The sequence below is a fragment of the Pongo abelii genome, chromosome 9 (genome assembly GCF_028885655.2).
Source record: "Pongo abelii isolate AG06213 chromosome 9, NHGRI_mPonAbe1-v2.0_pri, whole genome shotgun sequence".
Classification (NCBI taxonomy): domain Eukaryota; kingdom Metazoa; phylum Chordata; class Mammalia; order Primates; family Hominidae; genus Pongo; species Pongo abelii.
The window spans coordinates 121018859-121046252 of record NC_071994.2 but is presented as its reverse complement, the minus strand read 5'-3'; the positions used below and the strand labels follow the sequence as shown (position 1 = coordinate 121046252).

The window sequence follows — 27394 nt, the reverse complement described above, 5'->3', positions numbered from 1 at the left end:
TTTGCACGCATTATCTCACTTCCCCTCACAACCACCCTAGGAGCTGGGTACTGCGCCCATTTTACAGACGAGGAGACTGAGGCACAGAGAGGTGAAGTAATTGACTGAGACCATACGATTAGCAAGTGAGAGGGCCAGGGTGTGAACTCAAGTGCCAAGCCCTGCCCCTGCTTGGGGAGGATTCATGGATACAGTGGCTCCCTTCAGAAGGGCTCAAGCTCCCCTGGTGGCCACTGGCCACTGACCTTGGCTGTCTGGTGGCCATTGGGCTTCAGCCTTTTCTGGAGGCCAATTCAATGGACTAGAACTCAACGAGGATTCTACAGTACCTGCGACTACCTGGCACAGGAGTCCTGGGGTGAAGGAGGTCACAGCGGAGCGGGGAGGCTGCCTGCGAGGTGTGGAAAGCATCTGCCTCCTGCAGCAGGAGGCCTGATTGTCAGTCTCCACTTCCCCCACACTGGCTGTGTGACCCTGGGCAAGGCCTCTACCTCTCTGTGCCTTAGACACCTGCCTCATCAGTAAAATGGGAAACATAAAGCCTGAGGAGAATACAGTGAGGAAAGTGCTTGGTAAACCATAAACGCAGGAGGTTTTCCCCATGATGAAAGTCTTGCCCCGTCCTTAAGGATCCTGCATGTGCCGTGGTAAACTGGCAAAGAAACAATCCGAGAGCCAGGCCAAATGGTGGTAGGAGGAAGTGCCGGGGCGGCAGGGAAGGGGACATTAGTTGGGGATGACTGAAGCCCTTCCGACTGAGGTGTAACCTGCAGGGTGCACATTGATAGGTGAATAGGATGACAGATGAACGGCCCTTCTGGAGGATCTACTGCTGGTCAGCTTCAGCGGTGCTCCAGGGATGTGGTGGGGGAGCAGTGGGCCAGGCTCCTAGGGACCACTGCAGGAAAGCCTCCAGTACCACATAAGGAACACCAGCTGCAGCGGCGGCATCCATGCTGGCTGGTGCGGTGGGCCCTGCCTAGGCTGGGGGCTACTGTGGGACACTGTCCCCAGAAGCTCCCAAGTACAGTGTACACTGAACAGATTGTGCAACTTCCACTTCCCTGTTCCCACCGCCCCAGCTGTAGCTTCCCCAGCTGGCAGAACAGCACCACTGCTGACCCATCCCAGCCCTTCTCTTTGGAAATTTCCTTTGGGAGGGTTTGGAAACTCAGCCAGCTCCTCCCTGCCCCTGCCTCCCCACACACGTCCTCACCCTGCAGAAGGAGCCCCTCCATCTACACTGCAGCTTTTCTTGTGACCAGGGTAAATATTACCTGGCACTGTTAATGTTTAATGCCCGCACCTCGTCCCCGGCCACCCCGCGGAGGCAGCCAGACACTCTCCAAAAAGCAGAGACAGCAGGAAGAGGGGAGTGGAGGCAGCCCATTCGGCTGGGGAAATGACTGGGTTGTCGATGGACGGTGGTGAGTGTGCTGGTGTGTGTGCCCGGACGTGTGCGATGCTGGGTGGCTCTGATTGGCCTGCCTTTGTGGGGTCAGCTGGACCCTACTCTTCCCTCTCCTGCCACCTCAGCCTTCCAGAGTACCCAGCTGCTCTTCCTGTCAGCCTCCTCTCTAAGAAAATTTGCAACTTAAAGGAGGAGCCTGCTTTAACCCCAAAGAAAGATAGCCTGAGTGGCAGAAAAGCAGCCGATAGAAGCTGGAGAGCTGAGCGTCCCTCCTCGGCCTCCTGGCACACACCCGCCCTGAGTTCAATGCATCTTGCTAGACCATCTGAACTTGGGCAGGAGGCAGACAGGGTCCATCTGGCTGGGGAAGGAGCAGGCCCCTCTGGTCACCCTTCCTAGGCTGGATTTGGGGTGAGAGCCCCCCAAGTTCAAGTCACACTCCCCAAAGGCTTCCTGTCACAGGAACTGACTCAGGCCTGGAAACCAAGAGGGGCACTTGCTGACAGAGGTGGGTTTTGAGCCAGATGCAGAAAGGGGAGGGTGCTGGGCAGGGAGGGTCTCAGCAAGCAGCTCAGGGCCAGGTGGCCACGGAGGAGGAGGTTTCCTGGGGTGTGTGGGGAAGCCTTGGCTGGGGTCTAGCTGTTGCTCTGACACTTAAATCCCCATATAACCTTGAACAAGGCCTGAACCAAATCTGGCAAGACAGCCCTGACGGCCTTCTGTGTGGGACCTGGCTCCTCACGGCCTCCCTGAGCACCTAGCACCTCAGGCCCATCAGGATGGGCACTGACTCTTCCTGGCCCAGGGACTGGCCGCTGGGGACAGCTGGGCTTGCCAGATCCTGAGTCTCACCACCGCCCAGGGGCACAGTTTGGCACAGCCCGGAAGGTGCTGACTTGCGTGTTCCTTCCTCCTCGGGCTCTACTTCCCTCGTGCAAGAAGGGGCTCCAGCAGGGCGGGAAAGAGTAGTGGCCCTCAGCTGTGGCAGAAGCGTCCTGGCCAGGCCACCGTCTGGCTGTCTGGGGCAAGTGTATTCAGTTGCAGGGGCACCACTGTGAGACCTGCCTGCTGAGCAGCTCCAAATCCAGGGGAGGCCACCGGAGGCAGGGGCAGGACCTTGCCTCTAACGGGCTCCTTCCCTCCTGCCATTGAGAGGCGGCAGAGCAAAGGGCTTATGCACCTCCATTCTCAGCCCCCTGCTGCCTGGGTTCAAACACCAGCTCTACCCCTGACTTGCTATGTAACTGTAGGGGAATTACTTCTCTGTACTTCCATCCTCGCGTGGATTATACCACAATGACATTGACGCCTCATAAGGTTGCCATAATGGTTAGATGAGTTAGGGTTTTGTTAGCTTTTGCCCAGTGCCTGACCAGCACTATATATTAATGTTTCTTAACTAGATCTGCTTCCCCTGAGGATGGTAACATAGGAGAGGAGGTCAGTCTCAGCATTTATTAGGACTTTGGACAAGTCTACACATTGGGCTCGGCTTCCTCCGTCTGTCTGATAAACTTTAAGGTTCTGTTTTATTTATTCATGCATTTCCCAAATACCTGCTAAGCACCTGATAGCCAAATGGTCCTGTGGAGAGAGGCCGCTGGCAGTCTAACGGGAGAGGCCTCTCCTGGCCTTTTCTACCACGGTAGGAATCAAGGAGCAGGAGAGAGCCACCCCCACCCTTCCGGAGTGGTCAGAGGCCCCCCAGATAGCACGGATCCCCCTCGGACACTCAGTATTTAGTCCCCAGTTGACTGTGTCTGAAGCTGCCTAGAGCAGAAGCCTGCTGGCAATGGTTTTAGCAACACCCCCGCTCCCAGCCTCCCCTCGCCTTCTTGGACACTCGAGGGTCCTCTGGGAAGGGAAGGACAGGGAATTCCAGCTCTTCCTGTAGCTGGCTCACCATCGGTGACTCCTCTCATCCCACCTCTGGCTCTCTCCTAGGCGGCAGCCCCAAGGGGGACGTGGACCCGTTCTACTATGGTAAGCCTGGGCCCCTGTGCACCCTTCCTGAGCCCTCAGGATCCCTTCCACCAAGCAGCGGCCTCTCCCAGCCCCGGGTCCATGCTCTGTTTGCCCCTTATCTCCCCTGGTTACCACGGGCTGCTGCGGGCGGGCTGCAGGGAGAGACAGCTGCTGGGAGAGACCACCCATCCCGCTCCTCTTGCCCTCTCTTTCCGGAGACTATGAGACTGTCCGCAATGGGGGCCTCATCTTCGCTGGACTGGCCTTCATCGTGGGGCTCCTCATCCTCCTCAGTAAGTGGGGTGGCCTCCAGGGAAAGGGTGCTGGCCGGGGCACATCTCTTCTCAAGGCCGCTGAGCAGGCTGGCTTTCGGGAGTTGCCAAGGGAGGGGTGAGCCTCCCCACCACGCCCCCCACTGCAGGATGTGGGAATGGGTGCCCGGTGGGGTGCCAGGCTCTGGGAGCACAGTGTGAGGTTCCCGCTTGCTCAAGGGCACCCTCCAGTGGGCCCGGGAGGAGCTGCGGAGGTGAGAGCGAACCCGCGGGGTAACCGGGTAACCGGGTAACCGGAGGGCCAGGCAGGGGGACTAGGCCCCCTGCTGCTAATCATGGTCCCAAACTCATCTGTTAAATAGGGATGATCCCACCTGCCTCACAAGATTAGGGCTAGCATCCAAAGACACCGCAGTCAGGACAGCGCTCTAAGAATGGTCCAGTGCAGACCTGGAGTGTTCTGGGGGAGACAAAGAGACTTATGTATCCTCAAGCCCCGAGGGGCACACAGCAGGAGCTTAATAACTGCACATTGACTTGTTTTGGTCCAACCCAAAGAAAAATACACAGAAAACACAACCCATGGAAAGAAGATACAGCAAGCGCACCTGTGGGCTCTGGACATCTAATGCATGTGTGCTACTGCCACCCCACCCCAAGGCTCAGGCCACAGTCCTGCGGGTCTCCCCATTTTCCCGTGTTGCCTGTGGCAGCTCCCGGAGGGCAGTGCCGGGTGGCGGCTGAGCACATAGGCACAGGAGGCAGGTGGCCTAAGCAAGGGGCTCCGCTTTGGACTTGCTGCCATCCTTCTCCAGGTGTTCATCGGGCAGCTGTGCTGGGGGCACCATGATGGCCCAGTCTCTGCTGCTGCTCTCGATATGCCAACAGCCCACCATGGATCTGCTCCAGTAGATATTTGCTGACTGACTGACTCAGGCTCTTGAATGCCTATGGTCCAGCCTTATATAAAGAGAGAGAAGGCTGGGTGTGGTGGCTCATGCCTGTAATGCCGGCATATTAGGAGGCCAAGGCAGGAGGATCTCTTGAGACCAGGAGTTTAAGATCAGCGTGGTCAATACAGTGAGACCTGATCTATAAAAAAAAAAAAATTTTTAAATCAGCTGGGCATGGTGGCATGTGCCTATAGTCCCAGCTACTTGGGAGGCTAAGGCAGGAGGATTACTTGAGCCCAGGAGTTTGAGGCTGCAGTGAGCTACGATCCCACCACTGCACTCCAGCCTGGGTGACAGAGTAAGACCCCATCTCAAAAAATAAAATAAAATATAAAATAAAATAGAGACAGTCAAACGTGGCCTCCAAGCCTGACCCTGCGGTGGTACTGGCAGGAGGGCGGTAGGAGAGACTGGAAGAATTTTGAGTCTTCCAGGGTCTCCTTGGAAAATTAGTCCATGGAAACAAATCTCCTTTTCTCTTTTCAAGGCAGAAGATTCCGCTGTGGGGGCAATAAGAAGGGCAGGTGAGCGCTGCCTGGGGTGACCGATGAGGGGGTTGGGGCTGGAGAAGGAGGGGTGGGCTGAGGATTTTGTCTCTGACACAGTGGAGGATCCCCAGCCTCAGGGATCCCTAGACCCACCCCTCCCCCTGCCCTCTCACCTATTGCTTTTCCTTCCCCCACCAGGCAAATCACTGAAGATGAGCTGTAATAGCAGGTATGCTAGGAGGGCCGGGAAGGTGGGGGGAGGGCAGGGCAGGCTTGGGAGCAACAGGGAGGAATTCTGGCTCCTGGACTGGGTAAAGAAGAATTTTAGGGTCGTCTACACATCAGCCAGGTGGTCTGTCACCCATCGTGTGTTTACAATGATTGCCAACGGCCTGGCGTGGAGTGTGTGCCGCAGGAGATCGCAGAGAAGCCCTGGAGAAAAGTGAGATGGTCAAGGGGAAAATAAAACCCCAACCTCTGCTGCCACCTGCCCAACCCCATCCTGCCTTTGTCTTCTCAGCCTCGGCGGTGCCACCCACTGCACTGGGGCCAGCTGGGAAGCCAAGCATGGCCCTGCCTCTGGCGCCTCCCCTTCTTCCCTGGGCTGTAGACCTTTGTCCCCGTCACTGCCAGCGCTTGGGCTGAAGGAAGCTCCAGACTCAATGTGACCCCCAGGTGGCATCGCCGCCTCCTGCCCCGTGTCACCTCATGCTTATAATAAAGCTGGCATCAGAGACCGCTGCTTCCCTCACCTGCCTGCCTGTCTCCCTCCTCTGTCACCACCAGCCTCTCCAAGTTCAAATACAAATACAGCCGGGTCTCATTTGTTTTTTCAATTAATTGCTCAGGCACCTGTCTGCCTGGAAAAGCAAGAAGTTCAGTGTTGTCATCTGTAGGCCACTCCTCACGCCACCTGAACTGGCAGGAGCCCTGGGGACAGAGGCCTCAGCCTGGCTTTTACACACCTGGGAAGTCTGAAAGGCCCAGGGGGTCAAAACCACAGCCCACTGGATACCCATGAGGCCTCTTGCCCCAGGCGCCACTGTTGGGTTCCTGGAAGCGACCCTGCTTAGGAGTTGCCGCGGAGAGGCCCCAGGCTACCAAGATGGGCCTGTGTGTGGTCACATTCCTGTGCTCTGCCATTTTCCACATGTATACCCCTGGGCCAGGGTGGGTGGGTCCGGGGGGCCTGGTGCTGGGCCTCTGCACATGTCCTGAAGGAGCCAGCCCTCTTCCCAGCCCCCTCCTGGTACTAAGCTCGGGTCACCTCTTTCCACTCTTGGGGCCACCTATTTGGAGGCTTGGTTAATTCCAGGGCCTGGGGCCAGGGAACAGATGGTGAGAGTGAGACCACTGTCACACTTGCTCCAGCCCCCGTCCATGCAGGCAGGGACCCACCCAGGGCAGCCTCAGCCTGAGATGCTGCCAGGTCGCTCCACCCAGTGCAGACTCCTAATGTGCCCGACTCCTAATGCCCATGCCCCCTTTGCTGTGAGTCCAAGGCCGTGGCCATGCAGGGAGGCCTCTGGGAGCTTCTCCATTCAGGAAGGAGCCCAACTTTCCTCTCCCTCCCTTCACTCAGAGGCCTCTAAGGCTGGAGGGATTGTGAGATTCTGGCACCACCTAGCTTCTGGCTTCCTCATCTGGGCCTGCAAGCTTTTGAGGAGGGGAGGGGAGAACTGGCAGGAGAACCAAGCTACAGGAGCAGGAAATGAACCGGGTGTGTTTGGGGGCCAGAGGCAGGATGGACCCCGCTCCACTTGGGAATTAAGCTCTTTGTCTTAATCCACTGCCCCCAGTCCCTGATAACCACCAACTCTCCTAGAAACACAGAAGGCTTGAGCAGGGAAGGGTCCTTAGAGAGCAAATCAGACCATCTTCAATTTACAGAAGGGGAAACTGAGGCTCTAAGAGAGGCCGTGGCTTGTCCAGAGTGACATGGCCAACCTGAGTCAGAGCCAGAGGTAAAATTCAGGTCTCTGGCTCCCCTTCCAGAGCTCTTCCCACCACACGAACATCCAAAGGACGGGAAGCGGTTGATGGGGCAGGGAGGTGCACTCCCCACTGACTGCCTGTGGGTTTGGAGAGTGAAAGGGAAACAGAGAAGGCCTGGGGTTGGAGGAAGAAACTCCAGAGGAGACCAGCAGCCAGGCAGGGGAAGGCCAGGTGACTTACAACTCAGCACCAAGTCCTTGTGACACCCCACTCCAAATGTGGACTCATTGGTGTAGGCCAAACCCTTAAACGGAATTCAGTTTTCTTTGCAGGAGATAGAGGCACACACTTGAGCTCTCCCTCGAGGGTGGGAGAAATGAACACGAATGGGGCAGGTCCAGCCAGGAGGACTTTCAGGGGGAGGGAGGCTCCCAAAGCCTCTTGGACGCAGCAGCAAGGCAAACAGGAAGAGGGGGTATTCAGACCTGGGGCCCACCCCAGGAGAAGTAAGAGCACTGGAGAAGAATCACGTTTCTAGAATGTTCTAGAATGTTCCATATAGAGGACAATCCAGCCTGCTACCCTCAGAGGGAAATTCCACCTGCTCTGGATGAGTCACTTCCCTTTGCTGACCCTGCCTCAAAGCCTCCCTCCTTGTGAAATGTGAGGCTTTATCAGGTCTGAACCTGAGGGGCTTTTCAAACCACCACGTACCCAGATTTCCCCACCCCGGTTGAATATGAGGTTTGGGGGGTGGACTCTGCAGGCGGAGGCTTAACGAGCCCCATGGCCCCAGGTGGCATTCAGAGGCCTGGGACCTGCTTCCTAGCCAGGACTCTTGTGAACATTTCCCTTCTCTCTCCAGAAAGGTCACATGGGCTGGCAGTTACTGAACTTTCACTTCACTTTGGGATTTTCCACAATTCAGACCTGCATTGAGTCACAAAGATCTACCAAGCCTGGGAAATGATTGGGTGAATTACTCTTAATCACACAACTCCGACCACGACAGCCTCCGTCTGAGGGCGCAATTCCCTTTCTGACCACCAGAGGGAGCATGTGGCTTGCGCCGAATCCCCTCCAGTTGCGTGTTTTCAACTCAATCTTTCCAAAGGCCTTTGCCGGGAGGAGGGGCTCCTGGCTCCTGAATGGTCCGCCCGGTGCCCTGATTTCCTAGGAAAGCCCTCAGCTCCTCATTCCGCTTGTTCACTCCCCAGGTACAGCACTTGCCCCACTCTGGGGTAATTCTTGCATGTGGGGTCTTAAGTGCTTATTCCTGGGGAACGGCGACACCTCTAACCCTGTAGTCCGAGTAAATCAACAACAGTAGGACATGGGGAGGGGCAGAGAAGTCAAGCAGGGACGTTTGTGGGGTGGGAGGGGAAAGAGGCTTTAACTGAGTAGCTCTTCTCAACGCCAGCTGCAGTGAGTCTGATTCAACTGATGGGGCATCGGTGGTTGTTCAGTCTCCCCAGGTGAACTCGAAGTGGAGCAAAAGGTGACAGTCACGGCTTAGTAGGTGGGCATGGCCAGGTGACGGTGAGGGGAACGCAGGCAGGAGGAGCAGGTGAGGGCCCGAGGGAAACTGGACTTGTTTCACCGTCTGGGGAGAGGGCAGGTAGCTCTGCCCTGCCAGCCCCTGGGAGAGCACTTCCAGAGCCCCCAGGCCCAGAGGTGCTGGCCTTGGGCAATGGGGTTGCAGGGTCTCTGCTAAGTCCGCTGAGTCCTGGCCTTCCTCACAGCACCCATGAACAGGAAGAGCTGGGCAGGAAGCCCAGGGAGGGCCAGGAGAACTAGCCTGTGAGCCAGCAGCCAGTCCCACCCCTATCCTTTGCTAAAGCGTCCACCACCCAAACGCATCCAGCCTCTGCACAGCTCCAGAGAAAGAGCCCTGTGGGCACGGGGGCAGGAGGGCTTCTGCTGGGTTCTGGCAGGCACTCCCTGGCTGGGTGGCCTGCACTTCCCCATCAGAGGAAGAAGAGCCTCAGACAGGCCGATCTCTAGCTCCTACAGGCTGATCTCCTGTTCAGGGTGAGGGTGCCCCTGGCATGGGCCTCCAGTTTTTCTAAATGCTTTGGGACATCAGGAGAAATCTCCACCCCGCCCCAGCAATTCTGAACTCTCTCTCTTGTACAAGCAAGGAAGGGGTGCCCCAAAGAACTGAGCGTCTCCACTGGCGCTGCCTCTAGTGAAGGAAGTGGGCTGCCTGGACAGACGGGTGGAAGTGGAGGGAGTGAGGGGTGTTGTGCCAAAGAAAGGCCCAGGGCAGGGGGTGGTGTAGAGTCTCCTCCCAGACTCTCCAGGCTTCAACCCTCCCTCTGCTCTGCTCGGCAGGGCTGCTGCGGGGGAGATTAGTCGCCTCCATGTTGATCCGTGGTCCCAGGCAGCTGAGCTCTGAACTGCAATTCAGCAGGGGCCTCTGGGGCGGGTAATCTGTGCCTCACCAAGAGCCCATTCTTCATTCCTCCCGGGCTGCCTGACAAATGTCCGGCCAGCGGAGATCAGAGGCAAATGCCACGGCAGCTCGGCCCTGTTGTCAGAGCGAGTCACTGGCTGGGAAGATGGATTGGGCCTGGGCCTCAGAGCCAGGGCCACAGCGGCCTCCTTCCAGGACATTGGGAGGGCAGTGCTGAGCCCAGGGCTGCACTGGGAGAGCCACGGAGGGGCCCGAGTGTCCTAGCCTTGGAAGAAAGCCGGGGCTCAGACTCAGTGCCCCCTCCCAGCTCTGGCTGCAGGAATTGCCGCACAGGCTGGGGATACTTCATAGTTTGCCGTTGAGTGACTGAGGACTTGGGAAGAAATTCTGTTTAGAACTTCGAACCTTCATTCCCAGAGCTTCAACCTGACACTGGAGGGGCAAAGAAGGTGGCGCTGGAAGATCGGGGGAGGGTCTCCCCCAGGCATGGAGGGATCTCATGCCTAGAAGGGACTGGGACTAGCGATGTTCAGCAGTGGCAACTCCCCAGGCCTTGCTTTGGCAGATTTCATTTTCAGTTTGTAGGCAGTGGGGCCTCAGATGTGAAGGGAAGCTCAGAATTTAGGGAGACTCAGGGTCCCCTGGCAGGGCGGGGGACCAGGGCAGAGCACCTGCCAGGGGACCCTGAGTCTCCCTGAATTCTGAGCTTCCCTTCACAGGGTGCAGGTGAGACCAGGTCAGGAGCACTCCTGGAACAGTGGAGGCCCAGCCTGGCCTGTCCTGCTCCTATAGGCTTGCTAGGCTACCTGCTGTCACCCTGAGTGACACCCTGAAGGTCCTCAGCCCCAGGAGGCTGCCAGTCACCGCAGCTGCTACTGTCTCTAGATGTCTAAACTTGGTTCCCTTTTCAAGAAATGCTCACTGTCACTTCCCCAAAGGGCTTCTTTGGTGTCACTGAGAGGAATTCCCCCTGGTGAGCAGGGCAGCAGGGAGGGGAGAAGAGGGGAACATTCTGAGCTGGGGAAGCAATTTGTGGCTCCGGAAGCCCTGCCTGCAGCTTAGCGCAGACCACACTGTGGAAGGTGGAAAATTGGCTTCACTGCCAGCTCTGCCCTTCGCCTGCTGTGTGACCTTGGGAAGGCCCTGGTCTGTCTCTGGGCTTGGCTTTGGAAAAAAGAAACACAAGACAAAAGTCCCAAGCTTCAGCTCACACGTCAAGGAGCTGTGACTTTTCAGGGCAAGGGGTAAGGGGAGAGCTGTGGCTGACCCCCTTGTTCCCTCCCACCCCTTGGATAGCTGTTCTTAGAGAAAAGCTGGGTACACCCCCACAACCCCTGCAAATACACACTTGGCTTCCTCCTGGCAGTGAACACAGAGGCGCCCAGCAAGTGATGAAGGCAGACAAAAAGACACATTTGACAAAGCAAAGGAGATGAGGCTGGCTTGGCCCCGAGCCAGGAGCATGCTGAATTCCCTTGTGGTCTTTGTTTCCTGAATGGCTTATCAATCAGTAACCGAGTGTGTGCCAAACCCAGCCCACACAGGAACCCAGTGTCCTCTGCTCTCCAGTAAATACTACTTCAGGTCTCATGTCTGAGGACCATATGCTCCCAACACAGCTAATAAAATCATCCAGGAGTAGCCTGGAGGCCGCAGACGCCCGCCCCAGGGGGCAGGAGTGGGACGGGCCAGGTTGGGCCTCCGCTGTTCAAGAGTGTTCCTGACCTGCTCTCTCTAGCACCCTGGGCACCTGCCAGGGGACCCTGAATCCCCTGAATTCTGAGCTTTGCCTTCACATCTGAGCCCCCACTGCGTATAGGCTACATGAGGGCAGGAATTGCATCTGAAAGTTCACCCACCGATCCCAGTGCCTCGCCCCCCTTTGGGCACTTAGTGCACCCTCCATACATGTTTACCGAGTGCACACGTGACTGGTTGACTAGAGGAATGAATGAGTGATTGATTACCAACCAGGTGGACCACCCCGCCCCTGCTCCATGCCCCCAGGAGCAAGGAAGTTGTAGGGTCAGGGTAGGCAGCTGGGGTGGTTGGAGGTGTGTGTGATCCCTTCTTCCTCGGCCTCACAGTTATGGTCACAGGCTTTGGAATCAGCAGACCTGGATTTGAGCCCTGGCTTAGCCCTGGAGACTTGCTTTCCCCAAATGGAGAAACCATCTCTACCCTGTGGACGTTCTTCGCGTGAGGTCGATTACCTCTGAGGCTCTTTTTAGCGTTAAGGCGACGGCTCGGCTTTTCCTGCGCCCTGCGGCCCCTTCCTTCAATGCTTCCGCGTTTGAGAAAGCTCCGTCCCGTGCTTGCTTCTCAGGACAAATTGTGCAGGGAGGACAAAGGCCCCTGAGTCCGCCCTCAGACTGGCCAGGTCTGGGGAGAGGCTGGCGCAGCCATGGGCCCCAGTCCCACGCACTCCCGGGCACCACGTGGGCCACAGCGTAGACTTGGCTGGCCCAGCCTTAAGGACGCCCCGCCTCCTGGGCCTTCTGCCAGCTCGCCCGTGGAGTCCCCACTTCAAAGTCAGCAGAGGGTGGTCTATGACTACCATGCCCAAAGCAGGGATAGTTTGTGAAAAAAGTTTTTGATTATAGGTTTCTCCTTTGCATGTGTGTGTACTTGTGTGTGAGATTGTGTGTGAGTGTATGTGAGTTCTGTGAGTGTGAATGTGTGTATGTGACCTAAAAGTCTTACACCCAAATACTGGGAAATAGAAAGTGTGAATGTATGTGAGTGTGTGCGTGTTAGTGTGTGTTAAGGTGTGAGATTGTGTGTTGGTGAGTGTATGAGACTGTGTGTGCCTGAGTGTGTGCACATGTATATATGAGTGTGTGAATGTGTGACTTGTGAGATTGTGTGAGTGTGCAATTGCGTGTGTGAATGTGTATGTGAATGTGTGTGAATGTGTGTGTGAATGTGTGTGAATGTATGTGAATGTGTGCGAGTGTGAATGTGTGTGAATGTGTGTGAGAATGTATGTGAATGTGTGTGAATGTGTGTGAGTGTGTGAATGTGTGTATGAGTGTGTGTGAATGTGTGTGAATATGCGTGTGTATGCGAATGTGTGTGAATGTGTGTGTATGTGAATGTGTGAGTGTGTGTATGTGTAAGTATGTGAATGTGTGTGTATGTGAGTGTGAGTGTGTATGTGAGAGTGTGTGTGTGTATGTGTGTTGTGCGTTGCTAGTTGTGCAGGAACTGGGGAGGAGCAGAGCAACCCAGGAGGGTGCGTGGGTGGACCTAGCATCTGGAGCCCTGCGCAGCGATTCAGCCTCCTCAGCTGAGAATCAGAGGTCTGTTTTGGAGGACACCAGTGGTCCCCTCCAGTAGTTCTTAGAAGCTGGCAAGGACACAGGCTGGGGCAGGGAGTGAGCCCAGCCTCCGGCTTCACTGCGAGACATGACTGGGGTGAAGGGCAGGACCTGTGTAGTGGAGAATTTGAGTGGCCGCCGCCTATGTTGCACTGCACAGCAGCCTGCGGCGTCACCATCCTGTCCTGTGACACTAGGGAGAGGCAGACACTAGGTTCCCTGTGCGGAGGCCTGGAGCTTCCTTCCGCGGAGGATCGCAGAGACACATTCAGCAGTGGGCCAGGGAGGCGGGTTGTCCTCTCCAGCCATCAGAGCCACGCCCAAGGAGCCAGGCACAGCGGGCAGGAGGGCTCCCCTCCCTTCCCACAGCTCCCACCCTTCCCACACTGCACTTTCCAGGAGTGCAGACGCGGCAGCTGGCCTCCCAGGACCCGCCCCACCCTGGAGGTCTGCACTGAGCCCCTTCGCCAAACGAGGCAAGACTTCTCCTGAGCCTGGGGTCTCAGGGCAAACTCCTGAGGTCGCCTCTCCCGAATCTGAGGCATTCCCAACAGATCTGGAAGATTCATTCTCTCTGGATGGATTTTTCCTCCTCTCAAGCTTCGCAGGGGAAATGATATGAAGCAGGGGCGGGGCAGTGGCGGAGCTGCTGGAGCAGGGTAGACAGGTGTGGGCGTGAGCTTGGCTCGGTCACTGACCAGCTGGGCAGCCCTGGGGAAGTCCTTTAGTGTCTCGGAGCCTCAGTTTTCTCATCTGTGAGATGGGGTTTGTGATATCCAACTCATTAAAGAGATTGAACGAGATCATGTGTGTAAATGAGATATGTACGCCACAAAGTGCTGCGAACATGTAAAGTGGGTGAGGGATGAAGCAATGTTCAGCAAGGCTTCTGCTGGGCTGGGTGATTGCGTGTTTTTCAGCCATTTATTATTCAGCAAATTTTTGTTGACTATCGAGTATGTGCCAGACACTGTATTAGTGTTTTTGACAAGCTTAAGTGGATAGTGTTTATGAAACTACAGAACATAAACCTTCTAGTTTATCTTCTAGTTCATCTTCTAGTTCAGGATTTCCCAAATGCCAGCCCCAAGACCTATGCTAAGCTTCTTACATCCAGATACTGGGAAATAGAAAATACAGATCCCGGATTCTGTAGTCTGGGATCTCTCTCTCCTTCACCTCACCTGTGCCTGTGTGCATGTGTAGCTGTGTGGTTTCGGAGCTACTGAGACCCAGAGATGGTAAATGCTCTCAGGGGATAGCATGTCCCATGCCAGGGGCTTTGGGTATGCGCCTATTAACTTTTCCAGAGGGGCAGGGACAGCCCAGCCATGGTCTCAGGACTCCTCCTAAAGGTTTGACCCATTGGAATGTGTCGGCAGATTGCCCAGAATATAGAGTCCGAAGGCCTTCTAATTCTATATTTTGTCACTTAGAGGCTCTGTCATTTAGTGCCTGCATAATTTTTAGCAAGTCACTTGCTTTCTGAAGCCTCAATTTCCTCATCTGTAACATGCAGATATTGATGTCTGTCTTGCTGTGGTATCTTCATGTGAGCATACTTTGAAAACTGCAGGCCGGGCGCGGTAGCTCACGCCTGTAATAGCACCACTTTGGGAGGCTGAGTCGGGCAGATTACGAGGTCAGGAGTTCAGGATCAGCCTGGCCTACAGAGTGAAACCCCACCTCTACTAAAAATACAAAAATTAGCTGGGTGTGGTGGCATGCACCTGTAGTCCCAGCTACTCGGGAGGCTGAAGCGGGAGAATCATTTGAACCTGGGAGGCGCAGGTTGCAGTGAGCCAAGACCACGCCTTTGCACTCTAGCCTGGGTGAAAACTGCAAAGCTCCACTTTTTAACTCCGATGAAAGCCAGAACCAGACTGAGTTTTCAACAGAGAAACCCTTCAGGCTGAATTTTGTTCCACTTCTTCCAAGTCCAGCTGTATCTAATATTGAAAGATAATCTCCATGGAGGAGCCCCCATCCCGCCCAAAGGTTTCTCATACTCAGTCTTTGGGCGACACCTGCTGGCCATGGCAGGTACTGTGTCCTCCTCTTGCTAAACAACTGCGGAGAAAACTTGCCCATCTCCTTAGACATTCACAGCCACGCTGCAGGGTCGGTGTTCTGTTCCCACTTCCACAGATCAAAAAGGTGAGACTTGGTCCTCCCAGCTCATGAGAAGTGCAGTGAATCTCTGACTCCAGGTTCTTGGATCCATCTCATCCCTTCTTCTTGCTCTTAGGCTGGGCGGAGTGGGGAGTCATTTCCTCCCAGGCAGAGGAGACCTCCCACCCCCCAAATCATTCTGAAGTAGGCACTGGGATTTGGGGCAAGGCCAGGGTTGAAGCCTAGGACAGGCCTGGTCAAGAAAGACTCATCCTTGTGTCAACAACCCCACCAGGCAGACCACCACATCCAGTTCCCCATCTGCAGAGCAACTAGACCGATGGCAGGGGCTTCAGCGATAAAAATTCACTCTGAGGAGGCAGAGAGATGCCATTTGGTCAGGCTGCATGGTGAGGAGCTGGGGACAGGCTACCCGCTGAGCCTGTTGCCTCTGTGCCCACTGTGTGGGGAAGTGGCTAGCCTGAAATCTGGCATGTGGCTTGGGGGAAGAGGGTGCCCCTGGCCAAGGAACCTCTCAGTCAGGAGGCAAAAAGTATTGTGATTGAGAAAGAGGATTTGGCCTCATCCTTGAGAGATGCACACAAAATGATCAATGGATGAAATTATGTAACACAAGAACTTTGCTTCAGAAAAATTCATGGTGATGGAAGGGGAGCATAGATGAAACAAAAAACTGGCTGTGAGTCAACTATTGTAGCATCTGGGAAATTAGTGCATAATAATTCGTTATACTATTCTCCCCACTTTTGTATATTCTTGAAATTTTCCATGTTCAAACTTTAAAAAATGTAACAGCAGTAACACTACCACCACCACCAAAGTCAATACATAGAACGATGACTTTGAAATTAGACTGCCTTGAGCATCTGACGCTGCGTGAATTGGACAACTTAGTTAATTTCTCTATGTCTCAGTTTCACTGTCTGTAAAATGGGGATGATAATAATCATACCAGTCTTATAGGGTTGTTTTGAGATTATGCATCTGGAGTAATTAGCATAGTGCTGGGCCCACAGCAAGTGCTCAGTTATAATCATTGTTATTAGTAGGAGTCCAGGGCTCTGATTATGATTTGCCAAAAGAAGAAGCTACTTTGGCTGATGCAGACAAACAATTAGCCAGCCAGTTCAGCTCAGAGTTTGGACCGATGAGTCTTTGAGGACACAGCTCTGAACTGCCATGTGCTGGGCGTGTGGGTGTCTCAAATGGGTAGACACACCATAGAGTCAGGCTTTCCTGAGCCCCTGCAGGGAGGCCTTTTCCCTTCCTCTCTGCATATCCTTCCCATTGCTCAAGCCCAGCTCACATCCTACCTTGGTTTTTACTGACCACTCCTTTCTCTGAGCTTAAGCAGCTCTCTTCACAAACTCATTGAACCCCTGCCCTAGGTGCGACTGTAAAGATCATCCAACCCAGCCACATCATCATAGTTTCATCTGACAAACAGTCATCAAAGACCTGCCTTGGGTGCTGAGGATGGAGTGGTGAACAAGGTGGGCAAGAGACTGAAGGCAACAGGGCCTGGGAGGGAGGTAAACACCACTTAGCTGAGCGCAGGCCAGGCGGTCAGGAGCCCTGGACCTAAGCCCTGACTCTTCCATGTGACCTGGGACGCCCTTCACCTGCCAGCCACTGTGTCCTAGGCACTTGCAGGAGATGCTCCCCAGGTCCCTTCACACTCTGACCTGCTGACTCTGAGCATGTAGGCTTCCCTGTGTTGCTCTTTAAACATCTTCTTCTCCACTGGAATGCAAGCTTCCTGAGGGCAGGGATTCTGTGCTAGACTTTCCAGGGATCGGGGAACTCCTTGCACAGGGGCTGGGCACAGACTTGCCAAAAGAATGAGTAAACCAACAAAATGTACTTCCTTTAGGCCAGGTGTGGACCAGAAATGGTGAAAGAACAGAGTTTTTAACCGGGAGAAGTGGGAAATGGATCCCCAAAAACCTCATACTGTACCACTTGGAGACTGACGATGCCCACCAGCATGTTAAAGCCTGCAGTAAAAAACAAAAACAACTCCCACAAAAACCTATTTGCCTTTGATTATTTCAGTGTTTTCCAAACCTATTTGACCATAGATCGGTTTTTGCACCTTACCTATTACCTTCTCATGAAACACTTGTGAAATGCTATATTAGATCTTTTTTTTTGTTTTCTGCTGGATTTATTAAAAATAAGGTCAAGTTTGGTAAAGATGCTAGGTTTCAACGTCATTGTGGCCTGAAATGGGAACTTATTGCTGCATTCTTAGCTGAGCTCTGCCACGCTCACTGGGGCTGGGCTAGGACCTTAGATGACATTCTGAGTCACCCATTGTGTAAGTAAGTGCCATTTGATCCAGGCAACACCCCATTTCCCAACTTTCACCAAATGATGAATGGGCTCATGTTTTCTCTCAAATAATCCACATCAGGATTACAGGCCAAGGAGGCCAATTCAGTAGAAGTTCATGGGATAGTGGTCCAGAGTGATTGGCATGTCAACCCAGGAAAGCCAACAAAACATTGGACAAGAGTAAGAGAAGATCAGCTACCTACTGAGGGGGTGATGTCGCTGGACTGGAGCTGCTCAGACCTCATCTGGATTCATGAGTCTATTCTGTTTTAAGAGAGAGTTTTTCTCTTTTATGAGACAGAGTCTGTCACCCAGTCTGGAGTACAGTGCTGCAATCGCAGCTCACTAACATCTTCAGCCTCCCAGGCTCAGAAGATCCTCCCACCTCAGCCTCCCGAGTAGCTAGGACTACAGGCAGGCACCACCGTGCCTGGCTACTTTTAACTTTTTTTGTAGAGATGGGTCTCCATATGTTGTCCAGGCTGGTCTTGAATTCCTGGGCTCAAGTGACCCTCTCACCTCAGCCTCTCAAAGTGCTGGGATTACAGGCGTGAGCCACCATGCCCGGACGAGATATTGCTAAAGTTGAATATAAGCAAAGAGGGAAACCAGAATAGGGAAAGGTCTAGAAATTGTGTCAGAAAAGAAAAAAGATATGTAGCCTGACAAAAAGAAGGTGTGGGGGCCTGCAGTAGCAGTTCTTGAATATTGGAATAGCTGTCATTTGGTCGAGATTGGGCACATCCTTTGAACTCCAGAAAGCTAAGGCAGATTTGGGCTTGATAAAGAAAAGCATGTGTACATGACTGTGGATGATGAAATTAGATAAACTTCTGTGTGGGGAGCAAGCCCCTTGTCCCTGGCAGCATTTGAGAGACTGAGTTGACACCTGTTGGGTCAGTGTAGAAAGCCAGTGGGTATGAGATGGGGCCAGGTGAGGTGAGCTCTAAGGCGCTGCCCCCTCTCAGATTCTATAACTGAGGGGCCAACATTCCCCGTGGTCTCCAGGCAATGTCTTTTTCAGCCTCACTGTCCCAAATTGCAGCCCGCTCACCACTGGGGCACCCCAGGAGCCATGGCTTTGGCCTCCAGCAGGTGGAATTTCTGGGCCGCACATTTCTCCTGCTCAGAGTGGCTGGAGGACTTGCTAGTGTTTTGTAGCAACTCCTGGACTTTGAGGAGGGTCTCGGTCCACAACGCTGGTGGCCAGTCACGGTGACAGGAGGAACGCTGCCCTGCAGAGAGACCGTGGAAGGCCTTACAGCAGCACCAAGTGGTCTCCCATCCTGAGATCCTCCAGCTCATGGACTGGCAAGTCCAGCCTGTGGTGAAATGGCCAGACTTTCTAGGAAGAGAACTTTCATCATCTAAGTCAAGGTCACCACCATGGGCCTGGGCCTTGACTTTCTCTTCTCTGGGGAGGAAAATCTCTGCAAGGGGGCTTCTGTGTGAACAGCACTGTACAAATACATGATTGACATACAGACTTAAGACCTCTGAGGCAAGGGGGGAGCCCTGACCAGAATCCAGAGAACCTGGTCCCCAGCCACAGTGTAACCCAATGAAAGTTCCTGGGACGGATTCAGGTTTTGCAGGGCTGGAAGCTTAGGCATCTCTAAGGAAAACAATATACAATTATGAATACAAAATTAGATACAAATATGATTATTAATATATTAATAATCAAATGTGACTATTTATTTAGAAAGATAAAAAGAAATTGCAACAAGTTACAAATCTTGAAAAAACTGACAAATACCATCATGAAATCCAGACAGATAACATAATATTTGTATTAACTAACTGACACACCTCAAAAATGCTTTCTAAATTAAAAATTTTTTTTACATTACTTCTGCTCACAGCTTTACACAAGCTGGCTTTTGGCTCCATGCATTTCAAACCTTGTCTTTCCTACGCTATACACACACCTCTGGTGCAGGCACCTGAGGCCACAGTTATACTGTGATACAACTTCTGGCTCTGCAACTTCATGTCACAAAGCGCGGTGAGCTGGCCTAGTCGGTGGTAGGAGTGTTCCTGCAAGCTGTTCCCTCCCCTGGAAGTGCATGCATGGCCTGTGAACCATATAAATACATTCCGCCAATCCCAAGCCAGAGTCAGATCCCCCCAAAATGTTCACCAGATCCACCGAGAAGCCAGAGCGGAAAAGGATAGCAGCCGTGATTGACTGTAGTTAAACTGTATTATTCTACAAATGTTTTCATATCTGACCATGTGAACACATTACTAGGGCCCTAAAGGAAACTGAAGCTTGAGCTGTGTAGGTGTCATGGTATTAAGCATCTCAAATCTGCCTCTGGGACTCCTCTGACTTTCAGTCTCTTCATCTATATAATGATCAAAACAATTCTGGCATATGTATCCAGATCCTTTTTGGTGAGAACCAGAAATGGACGAAAACATAAAGCCTCTGGAACCTAGAGGCGCTGCCTACAGGATCAAGATGACGACTGTGAAGACCACAGTGATGCGGGCTGAGCAGGAACTGCTGAGACCTCTTTGGTTTTAGGGGTCAGCACTCCTGCGGGGTCTAATGTCCTGCCAAATGCTCACTCTTAGAGACGAGAAACTCCAATACGAGAACTTTCAAGCTTAAGGCTTTGATCCTAGTTAAGGGACATCTCTCTGGAAGGCATGGCACGTGAGGCTGTAATCAGCTACCTTGTAAGAATGAGCCCATCTGGTCATTAAATCAGCACTTACTGAGTGTACCCCTAGAGCCAGGAGGCACCAGGCTAGGGCCTGCAGGTACAAATCGAAAGGGTCAGAGCCCAGTGTTTAGAAGAGGAGACAAGTCAGACACGTGCATAAATAGCCACAATTCTAGACAAAGGGATGAGACCCATGGGCCAAGTAGATGTCGAGGCAGTGGGAGACCAGAGGAGGCCTGGTCAGGGATAACTGGGGGTGCTGAATGGGAAGCCTTAAACAGGTGAAAAAGGGGGCACGGGGTACTTGAGAAAGGTGAAGGTTTTCCAGTGTAGAAGACACGTTCATAAAATTTGATAAGCACATTTGTGAGTGACACATGGGCCAGAAGAAATGCCGGAAGACTTGGGAAGCCAGCAAGTTTAGCTCCGCTCATTGCACTTTCTTTTTTTTCCTATCTCTCTTAGTTTCCATACCTTCCACCCCACCGCTCCCCAGAGAGAAATGTGACAATGAGCTTCAGCTCCGTCGAATCCGGACTTCATGGAACCTCTCTGGGTTGGCTTCTAACCGATTTCAGAGTTGTGAGCTGAGAAAGAACAGCGGGAGAGAGGCCACAGTTATTCAGGGGACTCCTGCCTTGCTGGGGGCTTCCACAGCTCCTGACCAACCATCCTGGTGTCACTGCTGAGACAGCAGCCTGAACAAGGGCAATGGGACCCCAGAGACTGCATCTGTACAGTTGGAGCCCCAGGGCTTTAGACCCTTTGCTCCAGTGATCTTAGAGCCATAATATTATCATCCAAAATGATGAGAGAGTAAGTGGCAAGCATACCTAGACATCTTCTGAGCCCAGCAGACAGAATTTTGGTTTAAGGAGAACCTGGGTAGTTTAATGACACATACTATTTTTTTACATATAGGCATCACAGTCTATGAATTGTAATGATTCATCTCATCTCAAGAAGATGGTATTTTAGATGTATGTGTATATATTTGAAGCCAAAACTGTTTATTTTGTGTAATTTTTTGTGCCTATTAGTTTCTGAATATCTGTGCATAAAAGCTTCTGTTTCTCTGCCTGCACACATTTGTGGGTACACACTATACACCTATGTGGGGTGGGAGGGGGGAATGTGCATATTTGTTTGCATTTACCTTGTGTTTGCTCCTAGGAAGGGATCTTGGTGATCATTCCAGCCCAGCTCTTTCACCTCACTGGTGAAGAAACTGAGGTCCAGAAAGGCAAGGTGACTTGTCATAGATCACGCAGCTGGCTATGGAGACAGAGGTGACACAAGAACCTAGGATTTCTGATTGGTAGATGAGGACTCTTTCTATAATATTAAAATCAATTATAAATTGTGGGGAGGGAAGCAGAGAGATCCTTGTTTTTTCCACCCGCAACTGATAAGTAAGTCCTAAGAAGGTCAATCTTGAATTAGCTATATCATACCAAAAGTTAAGTTTTTCACACTGACCTGGTTCGGTATTGATTCCTTTTATGAAAACCCTATTTATACTCAAGTTGTCAAAGAATTCCAGAGGGCATGTGAAGCCTTTGTTAAAATAATTATATGCCTTTGTTTTTGAAGAAGAGTTCCAAAATATATAAGCTTATTTTTTGAGTTAAACAATAAAAACATCTGCTGTTTCTCGTGATAGCTCTAGTCTTAATATAACATGGCAAAATAATACCCCCTAAATATCCGTGATTAACCTGAATTGGAGAGGGCTCACCGCCCAGTGACTTCATATACCTGCTTCAACTGGCATTGTTTAAAAAAGACAAAAACAAAAGCACAGGAGCCAAAATATAGACAGATCATCACCTAGCATTCTGATACAAGAAAATATTAAAACTGATCACTGCTTTTAAATGGATAGCGTGTCCCTACTAGAAAGGAATCCCACAAATTTGAGGCTTAAAAAAATGGAGCATATGCATAGGTGCCAATGCAGAATTTCTGGATTGTGTTCAAATCACATTTAAGCACAGGTGTGCCTGTCATTAAGTGTTTATGTTTACCTGTACACATGAATGTTTGCCTGGGCAACTGTGTTTGTTCTCACTCTGGCATGAATATATTTGTGTGTGGGTGTGAAGGTTTCCATATAATTTTGGGAACTGTCCCTTCTATCAAAATAAAATATAGCCCCTCTAAAATGTCAGCTGGGGAGGGGACTGTCAGGGTTTAAGGTGGGCATGGGGTAGAACACGCCTCCTGACTCTCTTCCCCAGCGTTTCATTTTTCCCTTGGGATTTCCTGGCATGCTGGCTTGCCCACCTCTAACACAACTCCTGTCGAAGAGGAGACTTCTGAATACATCTGAGCCAACCTGTCATTTTCATAGATATTTCCCTAGATACTAAGGAAGAACAAAATCAATGAGAAACACAAAAAGCATGAGGCCTGACACCTGCCTGTTTTTCAGGTCCTTCTTTTGTTAGCCATCTCTCCAGGCTCTTCCAGCCTCAACGTGCACCTTCCGTATTTCTGCAGGCTCTTTCCTGGATTCCCAGCTCCTTGGCTCTGGCCTTGTCACAGCATGGAATGCACAATATCATCCCAACATTCCCCCAGTGGAGCTGTTCCCTCCTCCCAGTTCCCACAGGTCAAGGTCCTTGTGAGCAAAGCCATTCCCATTCATGATAGTTACCTGTGCTCACTATGTGTCAGCCATGGGGCTTGTCTTATTTAATCCTCGCTATGACTTTCCAAGGCAGATGCTGGGGATGTCCCCATTCCACCGGTAAGGAAACTGCAGCTTGGCACACATACATTTCCCAGGCACACAGCTGGCAAGTGGCAGAGCTGGGCTGAGGACTCATCTCCTGCTGTTTCCAAAGCCAGGCTCTTAACCATGATGTTAGAAAGCTTCCTTTTGCCAGAGGGGGTCCCCAGGTCCGCTCTCTCCACCTGACCACCCATTTATTTCCACATATATGTCTTCTCCTGGGACAGCCAGACTGCAGTCACCGGCTCAATGAATGACCTCGCCCTTCAGGTAACACACATGTGGTTCTTTAAAGCCCCCTGCGTGTAACTAGCATAAAGCCTCCTACACTCAGGTTGTAGGAGGTACTTGGGGTGGATGCAAAGAAGAGGGTCCACCTCTACTTCCAGCGTGTGGGGCACAGAGCAGCTGTGCTGATACCCCCAGGCCCACTCAGATCCCCTCCCAGCAGACAGCAGCCCCTTTCATCCTGTCTGCCTTAGCGGTTTATTTTAGGCATGGCCTGACCAGGTGCTCTGGGTCAATAGGCTTAGTTTTAAATAACTGGATTCCTCTCAATGACCATTCCCTTTAGAAGGGAGGGGACGTGGTGGAAGAATGAACCAGCAGGCTGAGGGCGGTGAGAGACAGACTAAGGGCGGTAAGAGACTAAGGGCGGTAAGAGCTAAGACAGAAGACTGGAAACGTGAGGGCTCTGTCACTCCCTGCGTGACCTCGGGCAGGCTCATGGCTTCCCCACTCTGGGCCTCAGTTTCCTTATCTGTAAAGCAAAAGATTGGTCTGGGTCATCTCAAACACCCCCTGCAGTCTGTCCCCCCATCTCTGTTCTATGCCTGTGTTTCTAGATGACAAAACACCTCCTGTAAATTGTTTCAGGGTGGTGATTTCGCATGAGGAGCTGAGCCACCGAGGGATGCAGCAGCTTATAGAGCAAGCTCTGCTCTGGTGTCGGGAGGTCTGGGTTCTAGTCCTGCTTTTGATACAACCTTGGTGGCCTTGAACAAGCTAAGGCCCGATTTTCTCACCCATTTAAAGGATGAACCTTGAAAACATTATGCTGAGTGAAGTAAGCCAAGCACAAAACGATACATACTTTATGATCTCACTTATGAGGAACCTAGAATAAGCAACTTCATAGAGACAGAAAGTAGAATGGTGGTTGCCAGGAGCTGGGGGAGGGGTGGGGAAGGGGGAGTTATTATTTAATGGGTGCAGGATTCTGTTTGGGATGATGAAAACGTTTTGGAAATGGTAGGTGATGATGGTTGCACATCATGAATGTATTTAATGCCACAGATTAGTACACTTCAAATGGTTAAAATGGTAAATTTTATGTTATGTATATTTTAATATATAAAAAATATACACTTTTCAAAATTTAGTTAAAATCTCTAGGGGTATTTTGGCAAAACCTGGGAGTGAGGAGTCCCAATTCTCCCATGTGAACTTAGGCTGCACATTTCGAGGAAGTAAATTTTCTTCCTCTGGCAAATGCAGCTAGCCAGCGGCCCCCTTCTCTCCCTCCAAACTTCGCACTCCACACCTCAGAGTCTGCCCAGGTACAGCCCAATTGTCAGGGCATACTCAAAGCAGCTTCCATGACCCTGCAAAGGGAGCTCCAGTCCTGGCTCATAGGCCATTCTCAGGGATACCTGGATCCCTTCTCTGGGTTCTATGTATCCTCTTATTTTGGAATTAAGACAAAAGGAAGCCTTTCCAACCATATTGACCTTTTACAGCAGACCTGGCTCAGCCATGCCTGAGTCCCCAGTGCCTGAGCCAGTGCCTGACACAGCAGGTGCTCAACCTTCATTTGGTCACTGAGAAGACGCCCTCCCTCCAGTCCTATTCTATGCCAACTTCATAAAGATGAGTGTAAGGAATAAGCCAATTTCTGCCAGGCAGGAAAGCTATAGGGGTGGGTGGGTGAAGATAAAGGAGGAAGATACACAGGTAGAGTAGACATTAAACTGCTCATTGCAAATAATCGTTTAAATAGTCACAATGTGCCAAGTGCTGAGGAAAATTCGAACAGAGTGCCAGGGGGTGGCTGGACTCATCTGGGGTTCTCCGGAGGGCAGGCTTGCGGAAGTCACCAGGGCTTGGAAGGGCAGCTATGAACTTTGGGGTGGGGAGTAGCACCAGACAGCACTGGAAAGCCTGGGATTCTATCCAGAGCGTCCATCCTCCTCCCGGGGGGCGGGGGGGGGGGGGCGGGGGGCGGTAAGCTGAGTCCGAAACAGGCAGGAAGCTGGTGTCCCAGGTGACTTAGGCCAGTAGAAACCAGGAGTCCTTGGCTGAAGCATGGCAGGCTCTTGGCACATGGATGACACATGCCTGTGTGCGACCACAGGCTCCAAGCCGGTGGGTGACAGGGACCCCTCGCCTCTCAGACCAGCGGAGCCAGGTCGGGGCGGTCTGGCCCGGGCCGCCGCTCCTGTTCCTGGGCTTGTGGGGCTGGGGTCCGTCTGGGCTCCGGGCTCGCGCGGCGCTCACCACCCGGGGTGCCGCGGGGGGGCGGGGAGAGCGGCCGCCTAGCCCAGCCCCGCGGATGACAGGAGCCGGGGAGTCGAGGAGGGAGGAGCCGCCGCCGCAGCCGAGCGCTGGGCTGAGGAGCAGAGAGAGCGGGGCGCGGAGTGCGGGCGGCTGGGAGCGCGCTGAGCGGGGGAGAGGCGCTGCCGCACGGCCGACCACAGGACCACCTCCCCGGAGAATAGGGCCTCTTTATGGCATGTGGCTGGTAACTTTCCTCCTGCTCCTGGACTCTTTACACAAAGGTGAGACCTACGCGGGCGGCTGGGCGGCGGAGGCGGCGGGGCCAGGGTGGCGCGGCTGGCGGCGAGGTGGTGTGCCTGGCGGGCTCCAGGTGCCTGGGGGGACCGACCGGGGTGCAAGGCCCCGGGTGGGGCGCAGCGGGGCGGGGCAGGCACCCTGACAGGGGCCGAGTGAGGGTCAGCCCCCGACCGCTCCGCCAACCACCCGCGTCTGCCGTTTTGGGGCGCGCCCGTAGGGGTGGTGGCGAAGGAGCCCCTCATCTCCCTACTCCCTGCCCGGCGGCAGTTCTGCCCTGGACCCCTCCCCCAGCCCCTTGCCCTCTTCCTGCGGCTTGGTGGCACTGGGACCCCGGAGTACCCTCCGAGTCGAGGGGTCCTGAGGCCGTGACTCTTGACCTAGGAGTCCTCGCTTATTCAGGCCTCGGACTCGGCGGCTGATTCCTCCGCTATGTCCGTGCGCCTCTCTCCCCCTCGGACCCCAGCCCTGGCGCGAATGTTGGCGCACCGCATGGCGCTTATCCGCGCGTTGGCTGGAGGCAGGGTGGGGATAGTGAGAGTCCCGAGAGCTGGAGGTCCCTCGGATAGCAAGTTTGTTCTCCAAACCCAGAGGTCACCCTCCCTCGACCCCACCCCACCCCTCTGCCCCAGCGCTAACCCCGGCTTGGTGCGCCACCGTGGCCACCTCGGGCAGCGCGCCCCAAGGTGCGAGATTCTCCGCTTCCGCGCCTGGCCAGTTGGACCTGGGGACAAGTCTTCAGGCTGGGGGGCGTGTCCCTCTTCCCGGAGAGAGGGGGTTGCTAGGGGTGGGTCCAGGTGTCCGGCATGTCCAGACCTGCGGCTGCGGCGCTGCGTACCTGATCCGCGAGACAGCCGGGACCGGGAGGTTGGAAGAGGGCAGACATTTCCGACTGAAGCCACCTGGGCACTGAGTCCGGACCAGGCAGGCGCAGGTAGTCTGGGTTCCAGGCTATCGCAGAGAACGTGCCCCCGGGCGCGCAGATGGCGGGAGATGAGGCGGCCGAACTCCGCGCCCTTGCGCGGTGGAGCACACACGCTCCAACAAGCTCAGCGTCACCTGTTCAGCCCTCTAACTTTTCTCCTTCTCGCCCTGGGGCGGCTTCTCTCTCCCTTTGTCCTGGCTGTTGCCCTGGCCGGGCAGCAACTCTTAACCCCAAGGCGATGAGGAAGGGCACTCCAGTGGAGGGTTGCCACCCGGGGAGGGGTCGAACCCTGCCCTGCCGGTGCTCCAGGGGTCTGGAGTCTGCAGCCTGCCGGAGCCCACTGCGATACATCATGGGTTGGGGGAAGGAGGATAACCCTTATTTGTAGATACTGCCGGGTCAAAGCCAGAATCAACGCCCAGATACTGCTGGCATTTACTGGGCGATCGGATTGCGGGACAAGGAAGGGTGGCCTCAAAAATCGTGGACAAAGTAGTTGAGTTTCTCAGGCCCAGTGGGGTCCCCCGGGTTATACACCAAGACTGGTCTCTGCTGTTTAACCCCTTGCCCCCCGCATCGCACTCCTTCATCCTACCTTAGCAGAGCAAGAAGCCAGCCTCCTGTTCAAGCCCCACCCCCGAACCCCAGTCTCCCTCTCCCCAGGTTCTTCCTGCCTCCCTCCGCCCCCGCAGGCTGGCTCGGCTCGCAGCTTTAATTACATTAATATTAAAAATACATAAGGTGAGGAGCGGCTTTCTCTCTCGATAGTTCTCTCTCCAACCCCCATCCCCTTTCGCAATTTGTCAGGCGAGAAAGCACAGGCCGAAGCCACTGTCACACTCTAGCCTGGCTTTGTCCCCAACTCCCCCATGCCTCCAACACTCTCTGGAGACATCTTCCAGGACAGCCCATTCCCGGGGAGTGCAGGAGGCCCCTCAGCAAATACCTGAAGGACGCTCCCCTCCCCCTTCCAGGAGCCTGGCATTAATAAATGAAAGCCGAGCTATTTGATAGGGCGGGAGCAGATGGGGGTGGGG

The 27394-nt window shown here is 53.5% G+C and overlaps 2 protein-coding genes, 2 long non-coding RNA genes and 1 other non-coding gene across 5 annotated transcripts in view; 4 read left to right on the top strand and 1 right to left on the bottom strand.

Moving 5' to 3' along the window:
• Nucleotides 1–1019: 1019 nt before the first annotated feature.
• On the top strand, nucleotides 1020–3861 carry FXYD2 (FXYD domain containing ion transport regulator 2). Its single transcript, XM_054525164.1, is given in 3 exon segments — nucleotides 1020–1427; nucleotides 3356–3483; nucleotides 3486–3861. Coding segments are annotated over 3 exon segments (438 nt in total). The 5' UTR covers nucleotides 1020–1402; the 3' UTR covers nucleotides 3771–3861.
• A 323-nt stretch (nucleotides 3862–4184) lies between these two features.
• LOC129048789 (uncharacterized) lies at nucleotides 4185–7531 on the bottom strand. The gene is made up of 4 exons (XR_008511419.2): nucleotides 7265–7531; nucleotides 5842–5949; nucleotides 5263–5521; nucleotides 4185–4740 (listed from the first exon to the last, which is right to left on the bottom strand). It is a non-coding gene; the product is annotated as an uncharacterized LOC129048789 (long non-coding RNA).
• Nucleotides 5089–5897, top strand: LOC103891919 (uncharacterized). The gene is made up of 3 exons (XR_008511421.1): nucleotides 5089–5125; nucleotides 5288–5318; nucleotides 5610–5897. It is a non-coding gene; the product is annotated as an uncharacterized LOC103891919 (transcript).
• A 421-nt stretch (nucleotides 7532–7952) lies between the features above and the next one.
• On the top strand, nucleotides 7953–16889 carry LOC103891918 (uncharacterized). The gene is made up of 3 exons (XR_008511418.1): nucleotides 7953–8241; nucleotides 16282–16386; nucleotides 16767–16889. It is a non-coding gene; the product is annotated as an uncharacterized LOC103891918 (long non-coding RNA).
• An 8346-nt stretch (nucleotides 16890–25235) lies between these two features.
• DSCAML1 (DS cell adhesion molecule like 1) overlaps nucleotides 25236–27394 on the top strand; it is a 366437-nt gene continuing 364278 nt past the window's right edge. Inside the window, exon 1 of the mRNA XM_024254942.2 lies at nucleotides 25236–25419. Coding sequence (XP_024110710.2) covers nucleotides 25374–25419 — 46 coding nt within the window. The 5' untranslated portion in view covers nucleotides 25236–25373. The remainder of the gene's footprint in view (nucleotides 25420–27394) is intronic.